The 20,660-nt window shown below is 34.8% G+C and overlaps 1 protein-coding gene across 1 annotated transcript in view; it reads left to right on the top strand.

The window, feature by feature from the left end:
- Nucleotides 1–12,048, top strand: part of LOC114757810 (uncharacterized) — a 72,118-nt gene extending 60,070 nt beyond the window's left edge. Inside the window, exons 2-8 of the mRNA XM_028946911.1 lie at nt 10,222–10,275; nt 10,906–11,280; nt 11,390–11,428; nt 11,539–11,577; nt 11,688–11,726; nt 11,837–11,918; nt 11,980–12,048. Coding sequence (XP_028802744.1) covers nt 10,222–10,275; nt 10,906–11,280; nt 11,390–11,428; nt 11,539–11,577; nt 11,688–11,726; nt 11,837–11,918; nt 11,980–12,048 — 697 coding nt within the window. The remainder of the gene's footprint in view (nt 1–10,221; nt 10,276–10,905; nt 11,281–11,389; nt 11,429–11,538; nt 11,578–11,687; nt 11,727–11,836; nt 11,919–11,979) is intronic.
- Nucleotides 12,049–20,660: the final 8,612 nt, after the last annotated feature.

The following is a 20,660-nucleotide window of genomic DNA, read 5'->3' as shown; positions in this document are numbered from 1 at the left end:
TAAAATCAAAATTCTAATAAAATCCCATACAATGAAAGCAAGATAAATCATGGGTGAGGGGCAGAAGCAGCATCATCGTGATCATCCTCTGCTGGATCCTCCAGCTGGGGGTGGGCAGGCCGCTCAACCTGCTGGGACTGGACTGGCGGATGGGGGGGTAGGGGCCGGACTGGTGGCAGGTGTAGGTCGGGGATCTCAGGAATCAAGATGTTTGGAGCTATACTGACCACCACATGACGCAGAGCCGTAGCAGCTGCCAAGAGCTGGTCAAGCTGCGTCTGGAGCTGACGATCACGCTCCTGCAGCTGATGATCACGCTCCTGCAGCTGACGATCACGCTCCACGATCCTGGCCTCCATCCTGGCCTCGAACTCTTGTCTGAGCTCCTCTCGCAATTCCTCTGAGGATGAGGAACCCGGCCGCTTCGCACTCGCATGAGAGCTCCCGGCAGTATATGAAGGGCCAGCGCCACTTGAGCGGGGCAACCTAGTCGGTGTAGGTCCAAGTCCAAGCCCGCTAACTCGACCAGGGTGCTGCGGCCGGCCACGACCCGCTAAAAGTGAGGCGGTGGGATCCAAGGCAGACCCCTGAGACTCACGCAACTCGGAATCGACCTGAGTCATCCATGCCTACCAAAATTAATATAAAGAAGTTAATTATAATATAATGATATCTACACTGTGATATTATATTAATATTTAATTTATTACTTACCGCTATCTCCTCAACCTCATCCGACGCACGCCCGTCTCGAGGTCTATACACCATCGGCCACATCTCGCCATAAGTGGCCGTGTATCCCCGCTCCTGCCGTATCTTTTCCCTCTGTAAATGAAATCAAAGAAATAATTAGTTACAAATTAAATACATATACATATTTAATAAATTTATTTCAAGTACTCACAATCTCGTCATAAGTGATCGCAAAGCTCCTGGATCCAGCCCTATGACGTATCGTCTGATGCCTGACGCTCCCAGCATTTCTCCTAGAAAGAGCCTGAAGCAAAATGTAAAAAAATTAAATTAAATGAGTCAAGTCGGATAAAAAATAAAGAAATTATAATTAATACAACATTATCATACCATCTGGTCAGCCGTCATCCTAAAATAGACGTAACTGGACCAGTCTTGGTCCGGGACTCCACCAGGTACATCTGCCAGTATCTCCTGGAGGGGCCTCGTCCCGTCACCTTTCTTCTCCCTCCACAGGTCGGCCCTCCTGTTCTTCCATGCCATCCCAAGCCTCTTGATCGTGTCAACCCTCAACTCCTCCCCCAGAATAAATTTACTCTATGATTAAAATAATAAATTAACTAAATAACAAATTATAAACAAATAATTAAGCAATTTCAATAATCAAAAACAAATAATTAGTTTTTAACTAATTTAAAAATATTATAAATAAAATATAAATTAATCAAAAACAAATAATAATTAAACAATTAAGTAATTTAAATGAAAAAATATTTTTACTCAACTAAATTTAAAATTATTATAAGTAATAAATTAATGAAATCAATAACAAATTTTTTTCATTTAACTACTTTTAAATAATTTAAATAAAAAATATATATATTCATTTAACTACTTTTAAAAATATTATAAATAACAAACAAATTAAATAAATAAAAAATTATAATCAAACAATTAAATTATTTGAAAACAAAATATATAATCATTTATTTAAATTAAAAAAATTATAAATAACAATTTTATATTACCTTCATCATTTCCCAGCCTTGCTGCTTCTTGTCTGAGGTGATCTTCTTCCAGTCCTGCACGTAGATGGGGAACAGCGTCCACTGCTGACCAAGGAGGCGCACGTACTTGTTGTACAACTGGCCACCTTTCTTCGTCGGTTGGCCCAACTCATTGAGCGGCACAACCACTCGTCCGCTCGTCATCATAGACAGCTCTTTGGCTGTCAGCCTCCAATAGGACCTGTTCCCCTCAGTGTCTGCAAAATTTAATTAAGAAATAAATTATATATCAATAAATTAATACAATTTCTATATAAATTAAATACTGATCAAAATTTTAAAAAGTTAAATAAATACTTACCGACAAATTCCACCTCATAACCAGCCTGACGTCTCGGAGCAGGACGCTGCGCATCCTGGGGATACTCATTCCCCTGATCCTGCTCCTCCTCCTCCTCCTCGTCAGCAGCATCAGCATCAGCATGGGGTTGCTCATCCCCAGTAAAATGAGCCTCCTCAGTCCGCTCAACATCATCCTGCTCCATAAAACTGAGGATATCCTCCTCGCTGAAATCATAGTCATGAATGCTGGGGAATGGCTCACCAGCATCATGATGAACCTCACTGGGTCCAGCTCTCTCAGGATCAACTAGGTCTTTCCCGTGCCGACGAGTCATCCTAATAACAACAAATAGTAACTATTTATAAATAAAATAAAAAGAAAAATTATTTATAAGCTACAACATAATAAATTAAATAAAATAAAACATAAAATAAAAATTATTTATCAATAAATTACTATTTTTACCTGAAAATAAGGATCTGCAACTGAATCAGAACTCGAATATGTTTGTGGAGAAAATTCAGCAGAGCTTCGCTTCCAGAACGATTGAAGAAGTGAAAGTGGGGGGGTTATATAGACCGAGAATTTCTAGCAGTTTTCCACAAAACCGCTAGAAATTTCTAGCGGTTTTGGACAGAACCGCTAGAAAATCCCAACGGTCACAAGTGCCTCGGGAATTGGCAGATATTTCTAGCGGTTCGGGTAAAAACCACTAGAAATTTCTAGCGGTTTTTACCCGAACCGCTAGAAAAGTCTAGCGGTTTTTACCCGAACCGCTAGAAATTTCTAAACTCCTCGGGGAATTAAAAATATTTCTAGTGATTCATGCATCAACTGCTAGAAATTTTCAGTGTCTAGCGGTTTATTGGCCTGAACCGCTAGAAAATAAACGCTACAAATTTGGCGCCAAGTTCCCGCCAAAACCCGGGAAATTTTCTAGCTCTAAATTTCTAGCGGTTAGGTGGTAACCGCTAGAAATGTACGGGCAATGGTCAAACCGTCAGTAATTTGCAGCGGTTTTTCTAAAAACCGCTAGAAATGTTAGAATTTCTAGCGGTTTTGTTGAACCGCTAGAAATGTTCCGCTGCTAATTCTACATTTTCTTGTAGTGAAATGTCAAGTTGCAAGCATGTTATAAATGTCAAGCTTGCCATGTATGTTTAGGTGGTTACTGTTTGCTACTGAGATTCTTCCGAATCTCACCCTTCCTTAACCAACCATAATAGGTGATAATGTCAAGCAAGGGATGCATGAAGTGAAATCAAGGAAAGAGGAAAACAATTGAAGAAAGTTATTGTATCACATTATACACTTTGATAATGTATGATATAAACATGCCACTTATGTTATGTGATGTTAAATGATGATGATGGCATGTGTAATTGACTATGATGATGTATGGGAATAGTTTATGAAGTGAGAAGATGAATGGTAATGTTATATGTAAAAAAATAGCATAGCAAATCATAAGGAAAGAATTTATTGGAAAATGTTGAATTGAGCTAAGGGAATAGAAGGTCCCTAAATGAGCCACGAATTAGCAACAAAGTGGATGTGAGCTAAATGATTGATTCTACTCATAAAATTTGATATGAGTAAAGTACACATCCTGATCTTTAAAACAAGTGGTAGATCACTTAAAACGGATGTGCGTGCTAAGAGTTATGATTACTCAAAGTTGGACTGAAAATATGGAATTTAACCAGTAAATAGTAACCCGACAACCAATCACAAAATTAAATTTACCGGCTTATTTTGTGAATCGCTTGAACTATAACGCTTCCAAATGCATACTCTAAGGGGTTAAAGGAAGAATGTTTCATTAGTCATTTATTTCTCATGACAGTCCTAAGAAATTCTCAACCTTGCCAGCATAATAATAAGTTAGGATGTATATATTTAAACTTCAAGTTTAGTTAGTGGAATAACAAGTATTGATATGAAAATTACAACTCCACTAAGTGAAATAACAAGTATTCATATGAAAATTACAAGTCTAGTAATGAAATTACAAGTTTCTTAGTCAAATAACAAATCTGGATATAGAAATTATAAGTATAGTATGTTAAATAGCAAGTTTAGATATGAAAATTACAAATGTAGTATGTCAAATAATAAGTCTACATATAAAAATTACAAGTGTACTGTATTAAATAAAAAGTCTGGATATAAAAATATAAGTGCGATATGTCAAATAACAAGTCTACATATGAAAATTACAAGCGCAGTATGTTAAATAACAAGTCTGGATATAGACATTACAAGTGTAGTATGTCAAATAACAAGTCTACATAGGCTCAATTTTAACCAATAGAAAAAAAGAGCTAGAATGTCACACCCTGATAATTTTATTCTAATTGATGAATGATTTGTGATTGACTAAGGCCAAATAGTATAGAAGACTGGTAGAGGATCTAGGCTATGAAGAAAAATCAGGATAGGGACATAACGGTCATTTTTGAAAAGATCGGTTAAGAAAGGGCAGTATTGGAAATAATGTCCGAAATTCTTGAAAATTCCCAGAAAATCATGAAAAATAGAAAGGAGGATACAGAATAACGTTTGAGGCCTAGAAGGTGAATATAAGATTAAAAATAATTTATCAGGGAATTATTTGTAATTATTGGAATTTTTGGTTAATTAAGGAAAAATTAGCCAATTTCCATTATTTAAAATATATAGAGGCCTCAAAAATTCAAGGAAAAATAGGGATAAATTATATGACATATTATCCTAATTTATAAAATTACTTCCCACCTTTGGATATGCAGAGGTTAGCTTAAAGAATATTTATTACCGAATTATTATCGGTAGAATAGTGATTTTTGACGGAATAAAATTTAGAAAATTATAGAGGGAGGTAAAACTTGAGAAAAATCATGGAATACCTTTGGAATGAGGGGAATTTAATGAGGTGTTGAAATCAAAATTTTGTGACAGTAAATTGGACAGGATTGTTGGAAAATCGGACCGAAAATACACAAATAACCAATGGATTGCACTGAATATCGGATGAGTCATTTTTCTCCCAATATTTAGAGTAATATTTTGGCCAAAAATAAAGGGGGAGGACAAAGTTGAAATTTTCCAAATTATTCAAGGGCATAAAGGGAAATAAGAGACAAAACAATAAAATAATATTTTATTTCCACATGAAAATCACATGGTGATTAAGTGTCCATCCATGTGTCAACTTCTTATGGTGTGTGCCCTAAGATTTGTCCATGTGTAAAGTAGAAAAAAATGGACGGCCGAGATCGCATCTTTTTCCCGAAGGGCATTTTTGGAATTTTGAAAAATCAAAGCCTATAAATACCCCCTTTCATGAACAATTCGGCCAAAGAGGTTTGCATGAGAGGGAATGTTGTGTTCTTGAGTTCTAGGAGAGAGAAAGGAAGAAAGAAGAGAGAGAAAGGGAGAAAGCAAAGTTAGACACCTCTAATCGCCGATTAAGAGCTAATTAAGGTACGTTTACCTCCCTAAGTGTTAATTATTTTTAGTTAATTATTTATTTGAGGAAGATTAGGATTAGTTACCTTGATTAATTATGGTTTAGTGATAGCTAAGATTAATCATGTTATTTGATTAAAGATTAGTAAGTAATTAAGGTTAGCTACCCTGATTAATTAGTAATTAGTGATTAGTTATGCTAATTGAAGGATGATTAATCATGATTAATCATGTTGATTAAGGAATGATTAAAGGTTAATCATGTTGATTAGAGAATGATTAATGGTTAATCCATAAGGGATTAGTGACTTAATCTTAGAAGATTATGTTGTACTAATGACTATGTGACTTGAGGACCTTAATTAAATATTGGATTAAGGATTAAGGGTTAATGATTAACCAAGAAAACATGATTAATCATGGATTGAGGAAGAATTCCAAGACCTTAACTGAGGATTAAGGCTTGGTCAAACCAAAGTCAAAGGATTAGGAAAGGTATACAGAAATTATAAATTGAAAGGCACAAGGGTAGCATTATATAGAGAAAGAATTGTATACTAGATATGGAATTTACCATACCCTTACTGTATGGTTGATAGGCAATTTTCTGGAAACCTAGGAGGATCTCAAGCAAGGGAACAAGGAGGAAACATTAAGCGTGGAATTGAGGTAGCGTGAACTTGCAATTATTTTGTTGATCTGCATTTGGTGTTTCTGCTATGTGTGTTTATGTGCCATGAGAATGTTTATGCCCAGATGATGTGAACTCCTTGCAATGTATGCCTTGGCTCTTGCATGATTGAGTTTTGACCAGAATGATTATATGCTCTATGATATGATGACATGGATACAGAATGGTTATGGCATGGCATAAAGACTAGCAATGTTATTTTACTGCATGTAGCATGACATCTTATGCATGTTAACCTGATGGTTGTATGTTCAATGCTACTGGGATTTCTATGAAATCTCATTCCTCCTACAACATGATATTCTAGGTGCCACTACTTCCAAGGATAAGGGAAAAGAAATAATCATGGCTTGAGAAAGTTATTAGTTATGTACTGTATTATACGGTTTTGAACCTTTCTCTTTCAAGCCATGTAAGCATATTCTGATCATGAACACATGATATGATAACCTTTTTGAATGTATATTAATGGTAGAGCACCTTTATATGTGGTTATGGTATGCTTATAGTAAAAAACGAAATGGTGCTAGAATTAGTGAAAAAGGGGATAAAAATGGTCTAGATTTGACCAAACTTTGACCAACGAAGACCCTGGTCAAATGATTGACTTTTTCCCTGAAATTTGGCATGAAAATAGATCTTATTTTTCCCTTTAAAATGAGTGGTAAAGCGTCACAATCGGATCTCTGTACAAGAAGTTATGCCTGTTCAAAGTTAGGCAAAAATCCTGGAAAATAGAAAAATGACCAAATAAACAGTACTTTTCGAAATTAAAAACGGATGCGTTTCTGATTAAAGTGGAACCTGAGGTCATTTTTCCTTGATATATGATGTTAAGAGCTTCGAGTGAGACTTGGAACGACCTTATTTCGATTTTTCTAGAATTAGTTACGATTTTCCAAAGTTATGTCAAGTTTAAGGTTACAATGAATAGTAATGCGGGAAAAGAAATTTTCAAATTCAGATTTTTCAACCCAGTGACCTTAAATTGCGCTTCCGAATATCTTAACTTGACACAATATAAGGTCGCAAACGTAAGGTGTTACATAGAACGACTAGGGCTGGTAAAACGGGCCAACCCACGGGTTGCGGGTTGGCCCGTGACTGGTTGCAAGTTACATGGTGCAAGCTCAAAAGGCCCGTTTTCTGGCGAGTTGGTATTTTGCCAACCCTAACCCACCAAGATGGGTTGGCCCCATCCCGCCAGAATTTTTATTTTTATTTTTGCTTTTTTTAAAAAATTTTAAAAATTTTCTTATTTTTTTAAATGTTAGTAGTTATATATAATCAAAAATAAAAACACTAGAAATTATATAAAATATTACAAACATCCAAATAAAAATTACAACACAATAAAATACAAATAGTATATGATTGTCCAATTTCCTAACATGATAATACACAAGTTCACACATTTTTTTCCAATGAAACCAATGAGCAACATTGAATAACCCTCTTTATCCAATGAAGTTTTAAGTGAAATTTTGCTTTACTTTTGCCTTTATTATTTATTCTTTAAAAAAAAAGGTGAGTTAACCCACGGGTTGGCCCCAAGGTTGTCGGCCCAACCCCCCGTGAGTTCGGGTTATGGCGGTGCGGGTTATATTTTTGAAGGTAGTGGCGGGTTGGCTTTTAGCCAACCCTAACTTGTCATTTTTGGCAGGTTGGCGGGTTGAACCCATGGGTGCAACCCATATTACTGACTCTAAGAACGACTAGTAGTACCTGTGGTGGTAAACATGAAGCAAGCCAAGAGAAATGCAAGTTAAAAAGCAAAGCCAATAGACCTAATGATTGATGCTGCCACAGGCTCAATTTTCCACGCTAAATAGCTGAGAGGAGTGGAAGAGAGGGAGAAGAGGAAGAGGAAAAAAGAGATGATGAGAGAATTTTTTTTTTTTTATCAAATGGGGTATTTTGATCTTTTCCCCAATATTTCATAATTCATATTTAAAACTCGGTCTTTAGCAACAATTTTGTGAATTAAAAAACCCAAATTACAATTTATATTTCAAGGTTTTTATTTACGATTTTTCTTTTTTATCTTAATTTTTATATTTTTAATTTTATTTTTATATAAATTTTATTTACATATTTTTATGTAAAATATTTTTTGTCAAAATATTAAATGACTAATATAAATTTAAATTTGTATATATAATTAGACTATTTAATTCTCTAAAAATTGTCAAGAAAAAAATTTCTCAAAATATTCTAATAATTTGATATTTTATTTCTTACATGTATACTACCTTCAGTCCTTAATATAAGAGTTAGTTTGATCCTAAATATAATATTTTAATTTACTTTGTCTCTCATATTTATTTATTTTTTAAGTAGTCTTTATAATAATTATACATGTTAAAAATTTCATCAAATGGTAATTCTAGCTAATATACATTATTAACAAGAGTATTCTATGAAAAACGATACCTATTTATGACAAATAACTAACTTAATAAACTTTCTTAAACTACTCAAATTAGTCAACTAACTTTCATATTAAGAACCGGAGATAGTATTATTATCCATATTTAACATTATTTTTAGATTAATAATTATGTTACCAATTGAACTGAATGATTTGACCAATTCAACCGTTTGAACTGTAATCCGCTAACTTTTTTGGTGCGACTTTCAGTTCGGCTTTTAAAATATTGTAGAAATATCCTAGGGAATAAATTATGGAATTTATTTTTAGTTAGGCCGTGAAATGGCCCAAAATTCCTACAATAAAAGTAGAAGTCACAAAAATGAAGCCCAAGCCCATTTGATGAGGGCGAGGGCGTGGTTAATGATCAGTAATTGCAGAAGCGGTTGTTCAATTTGCTTGCCCCAAGTTATAAGGAAAGGTAGATATTTGTGGAATCAAATTTTGTGGCAAAAAAAAAATTATTAATTTGCACGTTAAACCAAGATTTAAATTCTTGCTAAAAAATTTGCTCACATTTAATGCATGATAGTACCTTGAAGAAGATTTCTACTAATAAAGAGATACGTGTGCTTAGTGAAAAAATATTATTAATTTGTGCCAAAAAAATTATTAATCGTGGTTAATAATCCCAGTTTAAACGTTCACCATCTCCCAATGTTGTCGGTCATTTTTCGGCAGCTGAAACGCAAAGGAAAAACATGAGTCAAGGAGAGAAGAGCGGAGTATTAGAGAGAAATGATCATGGACAAAAACTCCACTATAATCCCACTAAAGATGCTTCTTAAATCACTCTTAGTAGAATTTGTCGGTCTGCAATATTTAGAAGGTAAGGAGAAAAAGTTTTTCATAATCCTATTTATAAATTACTTCATTAAATTTTTAATAGGAGTGTACTATTATGTCTTTCATTTATTATGATATAGATAATTATTTCTTTTGAAATATGTATATATTAATTATGGGCAAAGTTGAAAATTTTTTATATTTTAATGAAGAGTTAATGTAGTTTAACATTTTTCTTGGTTTATGTGAAATATACTGAAAATGCTTTATATATAGGGCCAGAGGAATAGGCACCATTTTGAAAACAATTCATGCTTATTTGTTAATTTCATCTGTATATTTAATGCTAAATATGACTCTTTTCTTTCTCTCCTTCAAAATATCATTTAATATGATAAAGCTGAAAAAGAAAATTCAATTTGAGAAAAATGTAATGAGCTAACTGTCATTTTTTTTATCTTAATAAATTAATTAAAGTAACTTAAATTGCAGACTAGAGAGATATGGGTAGATTTTATATTTATTTAATTTAATTTATATATTTATTTTCAATTTAATTATCATTGTAAAAAGTAATCATTCTATAAAATTTCCTCACATTTTTTTTTGGGAAAATGACAGATAAAGCCACTCCAATATATACAATTCCAGTTTGGGTCCTGGAATTGTAGAAATGACAGATTGGGTCATTGACCCAATCTGTCATTTGTATAATGAGGGCAAATGGACAAATTCGCCCTTCTGATGTAAAAGCAAAAAGAATTATACTGAAGCAAGGAAATGTCGATGACACTTATGGCTCTGTAGAATTATAATGCAGAAAGGTGGAGAACGTTGGACGGTGGGACCTTGGAAGGTGGTTGAAGCAAGCAAGGTTAGTAATTTCTCACACCACAGTTATCGTCTATTCATCCTGGGGTCTAATCACGGTGGTTTTGTTCTTCATTTTGAAGTATTGTGATTGTGGGTATGGTTGGGTAGACGTTCTTGGTCTTGAAATCTAAATGAGGTTGAAAAAAGCAAGTGAAGTAATTTTGTGCACCACAATCTTCGTCTTTTCATCCCCTACCATGATCATTTATCAATATGGGTCTATCAACGTTTTCTCCGACGAAGCTGATACAGTAAATGGGGTTACGTACAAAGGTCGAAGCATGCGTACTTATAGCGTTTCGTTGGTATAGTGAAGTTCGTATTTTTATTTGCCTGAGCTGAAGCATTTATCCATAGGGGTTTGTTGCTTTTTGGTAGGGTTTACAGTGATTAGTGTTGGGGAATGGAGGATTGTTTTTGGGAGAAAGTCGAAGCTGATTGCATGACATTGAAGTTTGAGGCATGACAGTTATGATAGGGTAGATATTATAGTTAATAGCTAATGTTAAAGTGTGAAAGCATAAACTAAAGTTGTTAATGAGTGAAGAGGTACTGTCATTTATCTTTATTTAAAGAAGTGAGAAAATATCATTATCGGTGAACTAACGTAATGATTATTCAATTGTTTCAGCTTGGCTTGCACAATGAATTGTAATATTGGCTCCACTCCTGGGAAGGAATTATTTTGTTACTTTCATGTAGATGGAGAATTTGTTATTAGTCCTGAAGGTCAAGTTAGATATCATGGAGGCAGAGTACATGCAGAAACGATAAAAGATGGAATGACACTTGAAGATTTAAGGGCAACTATATCAGAATGCAGTGGTTATGATGGTAGCAGTTGGGACATGAAGTATACTGTCAAGTATGATGAGAGGACATTAATTAATCTTGTTGATGATAGCGGAGTTAGAAATCTTTTTGTGCATAATGACATCATTGCGCATGTGTATGTATCATTGAAAGGCAATGAGACTGAAAGACATAAAATCAATGATCAAGAAATGTAAGTTATAAATTTCTTCTGGTTGAAGTTGTTATTTGTTGTGCTAATGTAGTTAATGTGGGAACAGATATTGTTAATATGCTAACAATTGTAGTTATCGTGTATGCAGAATTGAGACAGAACCACATGAGATGACTGATGCGCAAATGTAAGTAAAAAATTTTTTGCTGGTGTAAGTTGCTATTTGCTGTGCTAATGTAGTGAATGTAAGAACAAATGTTGTCAATATGCTAACAAATGTAGTTATCGTGCATGCAGAATTGAGACAGAACCACATGAGATGACTGATGCACAAATGTAAGTAAAAAAATCTTTACTGGTGTAAGTTGCTATTTGCTGTGCTAATGTAGTGAATGTAAGAACAGATGTTGTGAATATGCTAACAAATGTAGTTATCGTGCATGCAGAATTGAGACAGAACCACATGAGATGACTGATACACAAATGTAAGTAAAAAAATCTTTGCTGGTGTAAGTTGCTATTTGCTGTGATAATGTAGTGAATGTAGGAACAGATGTTGTCAATATGCTAACAATTGTAGTTATTATGTATGCAGATCCGAAATTGAAAGATGGTTGGGATTGTCACGCCAGGAAATGGCTGTATCTTATATCAGTTTGGGAAACGATTATGAGCATGTGAGTCATGAAAGTACTGCTGAATGCATTCCTTATCAAGTCTCAAGTGGCTCACATGTAGGCAGTGATGGCCCGCATGAAGGCCCAAGCTCCAGTGGAGGGAATGCAGTGGCACAAATTACTGAGATGAACTATAGTAAATGGTTGGAACTTTTTACAGGCGTGGGGCAGAAAATTGCACATGCTGGTTTGTTTAGGGAGTATTTGTACAAGTTTAGCATCGCACATAACTTTAAGCTTAAATTTTTGAGGAACAGCAAGAGAGAATGTCTGTCATTTGCAAAGTGGAAGGTTGTCCATGGAAAATATGTGCAAGTGCATTGGGGAAGAATGTTCCATATCTTCGTGTCACCACATTCATTAATGAGCATGTCCATAGTGCCCAAGATAATTTGCAAGTTAGACAGTGTGCAAGATCTAATATGACATCCTGTATAATTATCGATGTTGTGGAACTTTTCCATATCGTCAACAATTGTTCCCTTCTGCTTGTTCTTTTTCTTTGGCTGCCCACTAACATATACGTTCAGTGAATCCAGCACGTAGAAGTTCATGACCTTCGGCTCCAGCACAAAGCAGAACCAGTGTTGGTCTACAAGTGCTGGTCCCAAAATCAAGTCACAATCCCCAATGTTGTAACCAACATGTTCCTCTTGTAGTTCCTTCTTGCTCACTGCAACACTCCACCCTGGACTACAAAGTTTGGACTGCAAAATATGACACTATAAGCATATTGACGTAAACTATTGCTGAAATTAAGTAATATTACAGCAATCTTACCATCAAGTAGGCATCAAATATGTGTCGTCTAACTTGTCCACCCCCCTCTTTTATTTCTCCCATCAGCATGTGGCACACCATTGACATGACCTGTTTGACACATGAGAAAATTTTTAAGTTTCAGCTTGCACAACATCTGTTATACACAATAGCTAATCAGGTGGAGATTTCATTACATGGTTACTAACTCTATGCATTCCACCCAATGACCTTAGATCATCACGAGTTACATGGAAGTCATACAACTCAACCAACCTCCTGCAGATCAAGTAGTCATTTTGCTTACACAGGCCACAAAAAGTTTCATTCACATTTATTTAATAGCAATAAAAGGCTTACTTGTCACCATCAGCTGAACTGCACATTTTGGAGACAGTGATGAAAAATTTTTCCTTGTCATCCATCTTCCGGTTTGTTCTCTTCACAACCTTTGGCACAACCCAGGGAGACTGTAGTTTTGGGGCGGGCTTCATCGGCCTTTTCGATCTTCTTACTTGTTCTGCCTTGTCCGGTACTTCCTCTTCATCCGATGCTCCTCCTTCAGCATCTGGGTGAATGATGGTGATAGGAGATAATTGCAATGCTACTTGTTCAATATCTTCCTCTTCACCTTCTTCCTCCTCAATATCATGCTCAGAATCTTCATTTTCTCCATCACCATCCCTGTCCTTCGCACCATCATCTTCTGCATCACCATACCTGTCCTTCTCACCATCATCTTCTGCATCACCATCCTTGTCCTTCTCGCCATCATCTTCTGCATCACCATCCTTGTCCTTCTCGCCATCATCTTCTCCATTAGCTTCACCTTCAAGTTGTTCTTCCTCATGGGGCCGTACATGCCTTTTATTGTTAGATTTCGGCCTGTACTCCCTTCCCAGCTGTACCTTCATCAGCTCATTGTCAACAATAGCCACAAGTTTGTTGCTATTTTCTCTAATCATCCCCACCAACCTCTCACGCAAATCCTTCAACTCCTATAGGAAACCAAAAAAATTTTCAGTATGTATTGTTATTTCAAAAATATTTGAGAAGGTTACAGAAGTTTGTAAACATGACATATTACTAAATAATATAAACAAAATCACTATTTAACAAGGTTGCCTTTACCGGGTCTAGATAAGGTACAGATTCGCTTCCTCCCTTATTATCAGGCACTCTAGCACGCCCTTCTGAATAGAGAAGTCCAATACGGCTCTTTCTTTCTTTATTACTCATTTCGTTGACCCTCTTATCCGTCCAGAATGATATGGCCTCAGTGTGGTCATGCTTTGCACTTTCAGTTATAGGAAAATACTCAAGCAAATATAGCTGTATCACCAATTAAATGACATTAACACTGTTACAGTGGCAAAACAATAACTAATAAAAAAAATGCATACCAGTAACAGGTATATGCATCCACCAACATTGCAGCTGCCATCCTGCTTCCTCACAACCCTCAAATAATCTTCCATCTCCTTCGACAGCTCTTGCACCACAAACGTAGCCCAATCATATTCCACAAATGAATCCTTTGTTGCAGCCACCACCTTTATTAGTCGCTCACTTACTCTTCCACTAGAAGTGGGGCATAACAGAGTTCCAAGTGTGTGGAGCATAAACAACATTTTAAATTCATCACCCTTCTTTTGTCCAGATGTTATCACCTTCAAAATATCTGTATAAGACTTCTGGAAATAATTAAGCCTAAGGCTTATAAATGCAGGGTCGTCCTCAGTAACTTCAGATGTCACCTCCCTTCTCCCAACATGGGGTATGCCTAGGAGCATTTGCACATCTACTGCATCCAGTTTTCTAGACATTCCCCTAATGAGAAATTGCTGCGTTGGTGGATCATATGAACGCATCATAGCAGCACAAATGTCTCGAGGGAGTCTACGAAGTCTCAACTCTAGCAACCTTGACAACCCCATTGCTTGAACCTCGTCTTTCAGATCCTTGTTGTCCTTAACATACGCTGCCAAGGAAATGAACTGTCCTAGTGCACTACGACAATGAAAAGGAAGCTGGTAGTTGCTCGTTGTTGCCTTTGGTGGCCTTGTTTTCTTTGCCTCATCTTTATATCTTTGTCTCTCTGATTCAGGCAGTTCTTTCCATGCCTTTGTCACTGCTTTAGTGCATTGGGTCACATTCTTGAACTTCTTCTTACACTTATTCATAAACTCAGTTCTAAACAGAAGCAACCCGCTCCTCACAGGTTTAGATGGACCTTGTTCATCAGCTGACATATTTGTTATCCTGCAATAGCCATCAATTTTCATCAACAACCATCATCACCTAATCCCTTCAAACATTTCTATAACAAGAGAACAAACCGAACGTCTCCAGTTGTAGACATGCAGGAAACCAGTTCAATTTCAATGACGTTTGCTCCAGATACAAAAATAAATCCTCAACAATTCAAATACATGATCTACGATGACTTAATAAGGAGCAGACCCAATTAGCAATCTTTTTGCTTGAACTGATTGTTTTTGCAACATGCATAGAAATAGTGGACTCTAATAATCAAGGATACATTATTTCCCTCCACCCTCACTCAGCAGCCATGCTTGACATAGAAGAACGACCTTAGATACTCTGTTCTACGGGTCTGTCTACTTCCAAAATAGTGATGCCCAAGCAAAATGATGCAATTGAACAATTATATATATTCATGTCAAACGAAATAGTTCAACCTTTAACAGAAAAAATTATACCCACAAGACAATGCAAATTAGAACTCATTCGTAATGATCAAAACACTTTAAGAGTGAGTTCATCAACAATAGCCAGAAAAAGTTCGGAATCCCCACAACATCAGTTCTGTAATCTCTATATTCAAATTACTTCCTCTGTAACAACCTCGCCACCTTGCCGCTAAAAGAACTTAGTGTCATTTTCTCAGATTTTTTCAGGAACAAAATTTTTTCCAACCGAATCAACAAACGCTCGCGATAACAGTATACGCAGAAAAACAGATTAACTACAAATGAAATGAAACAATGTTATTCGAGCCGAGAAAGAAATGAACGGAGAGAACCTGAATAAATTCTTTCACAGCCACTGAATGAAGGAAAGAAATGAGCGCCAATGCCCTAATTTCCCTTCTTCTTCTACCACCGGATTTGCTTCTTCTACCACATGCGACTGGCAGCCCTTTTCTCCCTTCCTGAAATCTGCCTTCTTCACAGAGAAAAATCGCTTCCTCCACGGTCTCGTTGCTTCCCGCCTCTTGCTCTGTTTCTATTTTCACTCAGCCGTCGCAAATTTGTCCTTGTTTAAAATTGAAATAAGGGCGAATTTGTCCATTTGCCCTCATTATGTAAATGACAGATTGGGTCAATGACCCAATCTGTCATTTCTACAATTCCAGGACCCAAACTGGAATTGTATATATTAGAGTGGCTTTATCTGTCATTTTCCCTTTTTTTTTGGTAGGAAACCTAAAATAAAGGAAAAATGAAAAAAAATATATAGAAGGGATGGGGTAATCAATTGCAATTCTCTCCAAAATTTAGAAGGGAGGAGGACCAATTAATGGAATGGACTTTTACTTGTAATTTTTACTGAAAAAGATAGTTTTGTTGTGGTGGTAAAATTGTTCTTAAGCTGAACAATTTCAATTTTTTTATTTAAAAAAGAGGTGTCAAATGCAGAACTTATTTTTTTATAATTTATATGAATGATTTCTTTAAAAATCTTAAACTTGTTGATTTTTATTATTGTATTTTGGTAAATACTTTCTACCATGTAACAATTTCAGCAATTTTTTGTTTGTTTGTGGAGTTTGGATATAAATGTTAGATGTCACCTAGTATAAAAGTAGGAAGAGGAAGAAATTGAATTCACGAAGTCTAATTCACGAAGTATAAGTATGACATGTTGAGTTATACCTAGTTTATTTTTGTTGGATTAAGGCTCAAGCCCATTTAAATAAATGGGTGAGAATATTTTTTTTTAATTGCCAAGATAAATTAAAAAAATTAATTTATTTAATTAAACTATGGAAAAATTGTAAAAAAGACTCTTGAAATAGCAAAATTATGAAATAAACACTTGAATGAACAAAATTGCTGACAGATAACGGGTCTTCAATATGAATTATAAAATGTTAGGAAAAAGACTAAGATACCCTCTTCTTTTTTTCTTTGTTCCACCTCGTCCTCTCCCTTTCTTCTTCTCTTTCCCTTTCTCTCTCTTCGTCATTCTCTTTCCCTCTCCTCTCCTTCTCCCCTAACCCCACTTCCTCATCCCCAGCCCTTCTTCGATGCCACCCCATCTCTTCCCACTTTCTCATTCTCTCTTCTTCCTCTATGAAAAGATTGTTGATACAAGATGGAGCTCTTTGCAAATATTGCCCCACTACCGCTAAGAATTTCATGTTTGTTTTTTGTTTAAGTTATGATTGCTTTTCCTTATTCTCTAGCTTGTTTCCTTAGAAATTTGACAGAAACTTAAAGTCTGAAACTACTTCTTCGAATGACCAAACTTTGATGGCATCTTTCAGACCCATGATTGATCATGGTAGAGTATGATAGATTTTTTTGTTTTATCATACATAATTAGTAAATCTAGACGTAAATCTAAACTCTATTCTGATGCCATACATTAGTAAGCTGTCAATATCATTAATTTTATTCCACATTATTGATAATACCCTTATCCTAAATAGATGTAGAACATAGATGCAATGCTACCAAGAAATCTCGCATCGTCATCTTTTTTTGTGGTTTCTTTGGACAGTTTGGTAATCAAGGCAAACACATCCATTCATATATGGAAGAGAAATGTCAAATGAACTTATTTGATCTTTAGTTGAGTTTTGCTAACCTGAGAAGATAAAAGGGTGCTTATTTATTGATGCTTGCAAAATATTGGTAACACCTGTATAACAAAAGGTACTTCAAAATGGTTTTTTTCTCTCATTGGATTTACGTAAATGTTTCTCTCACTATTCACTAGTAAATGAGAACATCACTATGGGGATTTAACATGTTTAGTAATAGAAATATCAACTTTGTTAAGTAATTGGAAAAACCAATATAAATATGAGAAATTGACATGTTTATAATAGAAAATAATAACTATATAATTGAAAATAACAAATTTGTTAAGTGGTTGGGAATAACAAGCTGAGTAAGACAAATTAACAAGTTTTGTATAGGAAATAACAAATTTATAATTGGAAACAATAAGTTTAGTAAGTTGTTGGGAATAACAATTTGAGTATGACGAATCAACAAGTTTTATATAGAAAATAACAAGTTTATAATTGGAAATAACAGGTTTGCTAAATAGTTAGGAATAAAAAGTTGAGTAAGACGAATTGACAAGTTTTGTATGGGAAATAATAAGTTTATAATTGGAAATAACAAGTTTGGTAAGTTGTTAGAAATGATAAGTTGAGCATAATGAATTGACAAGTTTTTATATAAGAAATAACAGGTTTGTTAAGTAGTTGAAAATAATAAGTTGAGTAAGACGAATTAACAAGTTTTGTATAGAAAATAACAAGTTCATAATTAGAAATAACAAGTTTGGTGAGTTATTGGGAATAACAAATTGAGTCATATAAATTGACAAATTTTGTATAGAAAATAACAAATTCATAATTGAAAATAACAAATTCAAGTTTGGAAATAACAAGCTAATGTTAATGAAGTAACAAGGCTTTTGTTTGAAATAACAAGTATTAATAGAGTTGTTCTTAGTTAGTTACTAGATGTGGTAGTTAATGATTGTATGGGAAATAATAAGTTATGAAAAGCAATTCATATTAACTTAAATTTTACCTACAAATGACATTATTTTCATTAGCTAATGACAAATGTAGTATGTCAAATAACAAGTCATGAATGCCAAATAGTTTTGAAAAACTATTTACAACAACTTAAGTTTTAGCATAAATTAGTATTATTTAGTTTTTGCATGCCAAATAACAAGTGGTGAATGTCAAATTACCAATTTAGTATTATTAATTGTTTTTCCCAGTGTGGGGCTAATAGTTTTCATTGCGGCCATCTCATAAAAAACCCTTTTCGCTCCGCTTAGCCCTACTTTGCCAGAAATTTAGGCATCTCAATTAAATCAAATTAGATACTAAAAGGATAACACTTTTGACCTCCGTTTCCTTAGGTATACCATCGGTAAGTTTGTGTTCTTTTTTTTTTTTTTTAATTACTAATTGTAGGTCTATGCGATACTAAGCAAGGTTACACACAACTCGGTGGTCCATGGCCATTTGGAGTCTCATTTCTTTTTGCTGGCTGGGACAAAAATTATGGCTTTCAACTTTACATGAGTGACCCTATGGAAATCATGGTTGTTGGAAAGCTGCAGCTATTGGTGCAAATAACCAGGCAGGATAGCCAATATTCAAGCAAGATTACAAGGATGATATCACAAGGGAGGAAGTTATGCGGCTTGGACTTAAAGTTCTCGGTAAAACTATCGACAGCACAAGTTTGACCTTTGAGAAACTTGAACTCGCTGAGGTTTTCCATTCTTATGTTACCTCGTTTGTGAAAGCTTATGACGCCGAACATGTTAATTATGATGTTTATGACAGGTGCCAATAATTACCAGGAAAATCTGTGAACCATTAGAGGCGAGGAATTCAGACGTAGTCGGGCTACTCTGGGGAATTGTTGCAATATTTAAGAGCTTAATCTTCAGCTACGTATTTGTGCGCTGACAATGGTTGAGAGCTTCTGGATTGGAAGAAAGAGAAGGAGATGGGGTGAGGAAGACAATGGCCGAGAGCTTCCGGGTGAGAAGAAAGAGATGGCGTGAAGGAAAAAAAGAGAAGAGGAATATTCTGGTACTTTTCCTAACATTTCATGATCTATATTTAAGACCCGGTTTTTAAGAGCAATTTTATTAATTCAAGTACTTATTTTTGTAATTTTGTTATTTTAAGGGTCCTTTTTTGTATTTTTTCTTAAACTATCTAGTAACCGTAAGGGGAATTATGGGATAAGATATGGGAGTTTTAGTTTTGGGCGAGTGTATGCAAAACAGTCTCTCTACGCCCCCTTCTCTCGCCATACACCCTTCCTCACCGGGGAGTTTCCTATACATAACGTGATTGGTGTCCAATCGATCCTTCAGTTTCTTCTTATTATAAAAAGATTAATCAGTTAAAAAAACTACATTAAATCCCTGGTCAAAAACAAATTACATTAAATATTCCAATCGATCGATTAATTCATGCTAATCCCAATAATGATTAAATTTAACAAATTTAACCTAAAATCTGAATCATGCTCATAAATTTAAGAAAGCTTGTACAAATATTTACAAATCACCCCGAACTATATCATCGTCATTAACAATAATTGGAATCTTCGCCTACATAGGATCTGAACTATATATATTCGTCATCAACAAATATCACCATTAGATACAAACTCAAATTATAGGGCACTGATTAATTTGTATTTTAAAACAGAGGATGATTAGATAGATGTAACATGATCATAACAAGTCGGGCACTTAATTCATATTCTAAATATGACCTCTCGTCTTTAATGTAAAAGCTATATAACTAATTTAAAGATATTAAAATAAATTAGTTAAGTTTAAAATGTGTATTAACTTTCTTAAACTACCATCTTTAATAATGTAAAGTAAAACGATCTTTTAATGAGAACCCTTGCCATCAATATTTCAGAAAAAAAAAACATTATAAATTTTAGAAATAAAGAACATTGATATCTTATCTTTAGAACTAAATTCAATCTTTAATAAGTTCTTATATGTTAATTCAATTCTACTGTGATCAAAACATCAGTGATTGACGGTCCAGGAAGTCCAAATTATAATCATTTTATTCAAACAAAGTCTATCAAAGGCTGCTTCACATTCCAATTCCATGGATCTCCAATTCAAGAATGTCGTGCTTATGTACCAAAAAAAAAAAAGCGTGTTTTTTCCCCTCCAACTTTTGAAGCAATGCCTATGGCCTATATAAACCCA

Source organism: Neltuma alba, unplaced genomic scaffold (genome assembly GCF_004799145.2).
Source record: "Neltuma alba isolate B1F8T4 unplaced genomic scaffold, ASM479914v2 tig00010645_pilon, whole genome shotgun sequence".
NCBI lineage: Eukaryota > Viridiplantae > Streptophyta > Magnoliopsida > Fabales > Fabaceae > Neltuma > Neltuma alba.
The sequence above is the reverse complement of the archived record's forward strand: the minus strand, read 5'-3'. Positions and strand labels throughout refer to the sequence as shown.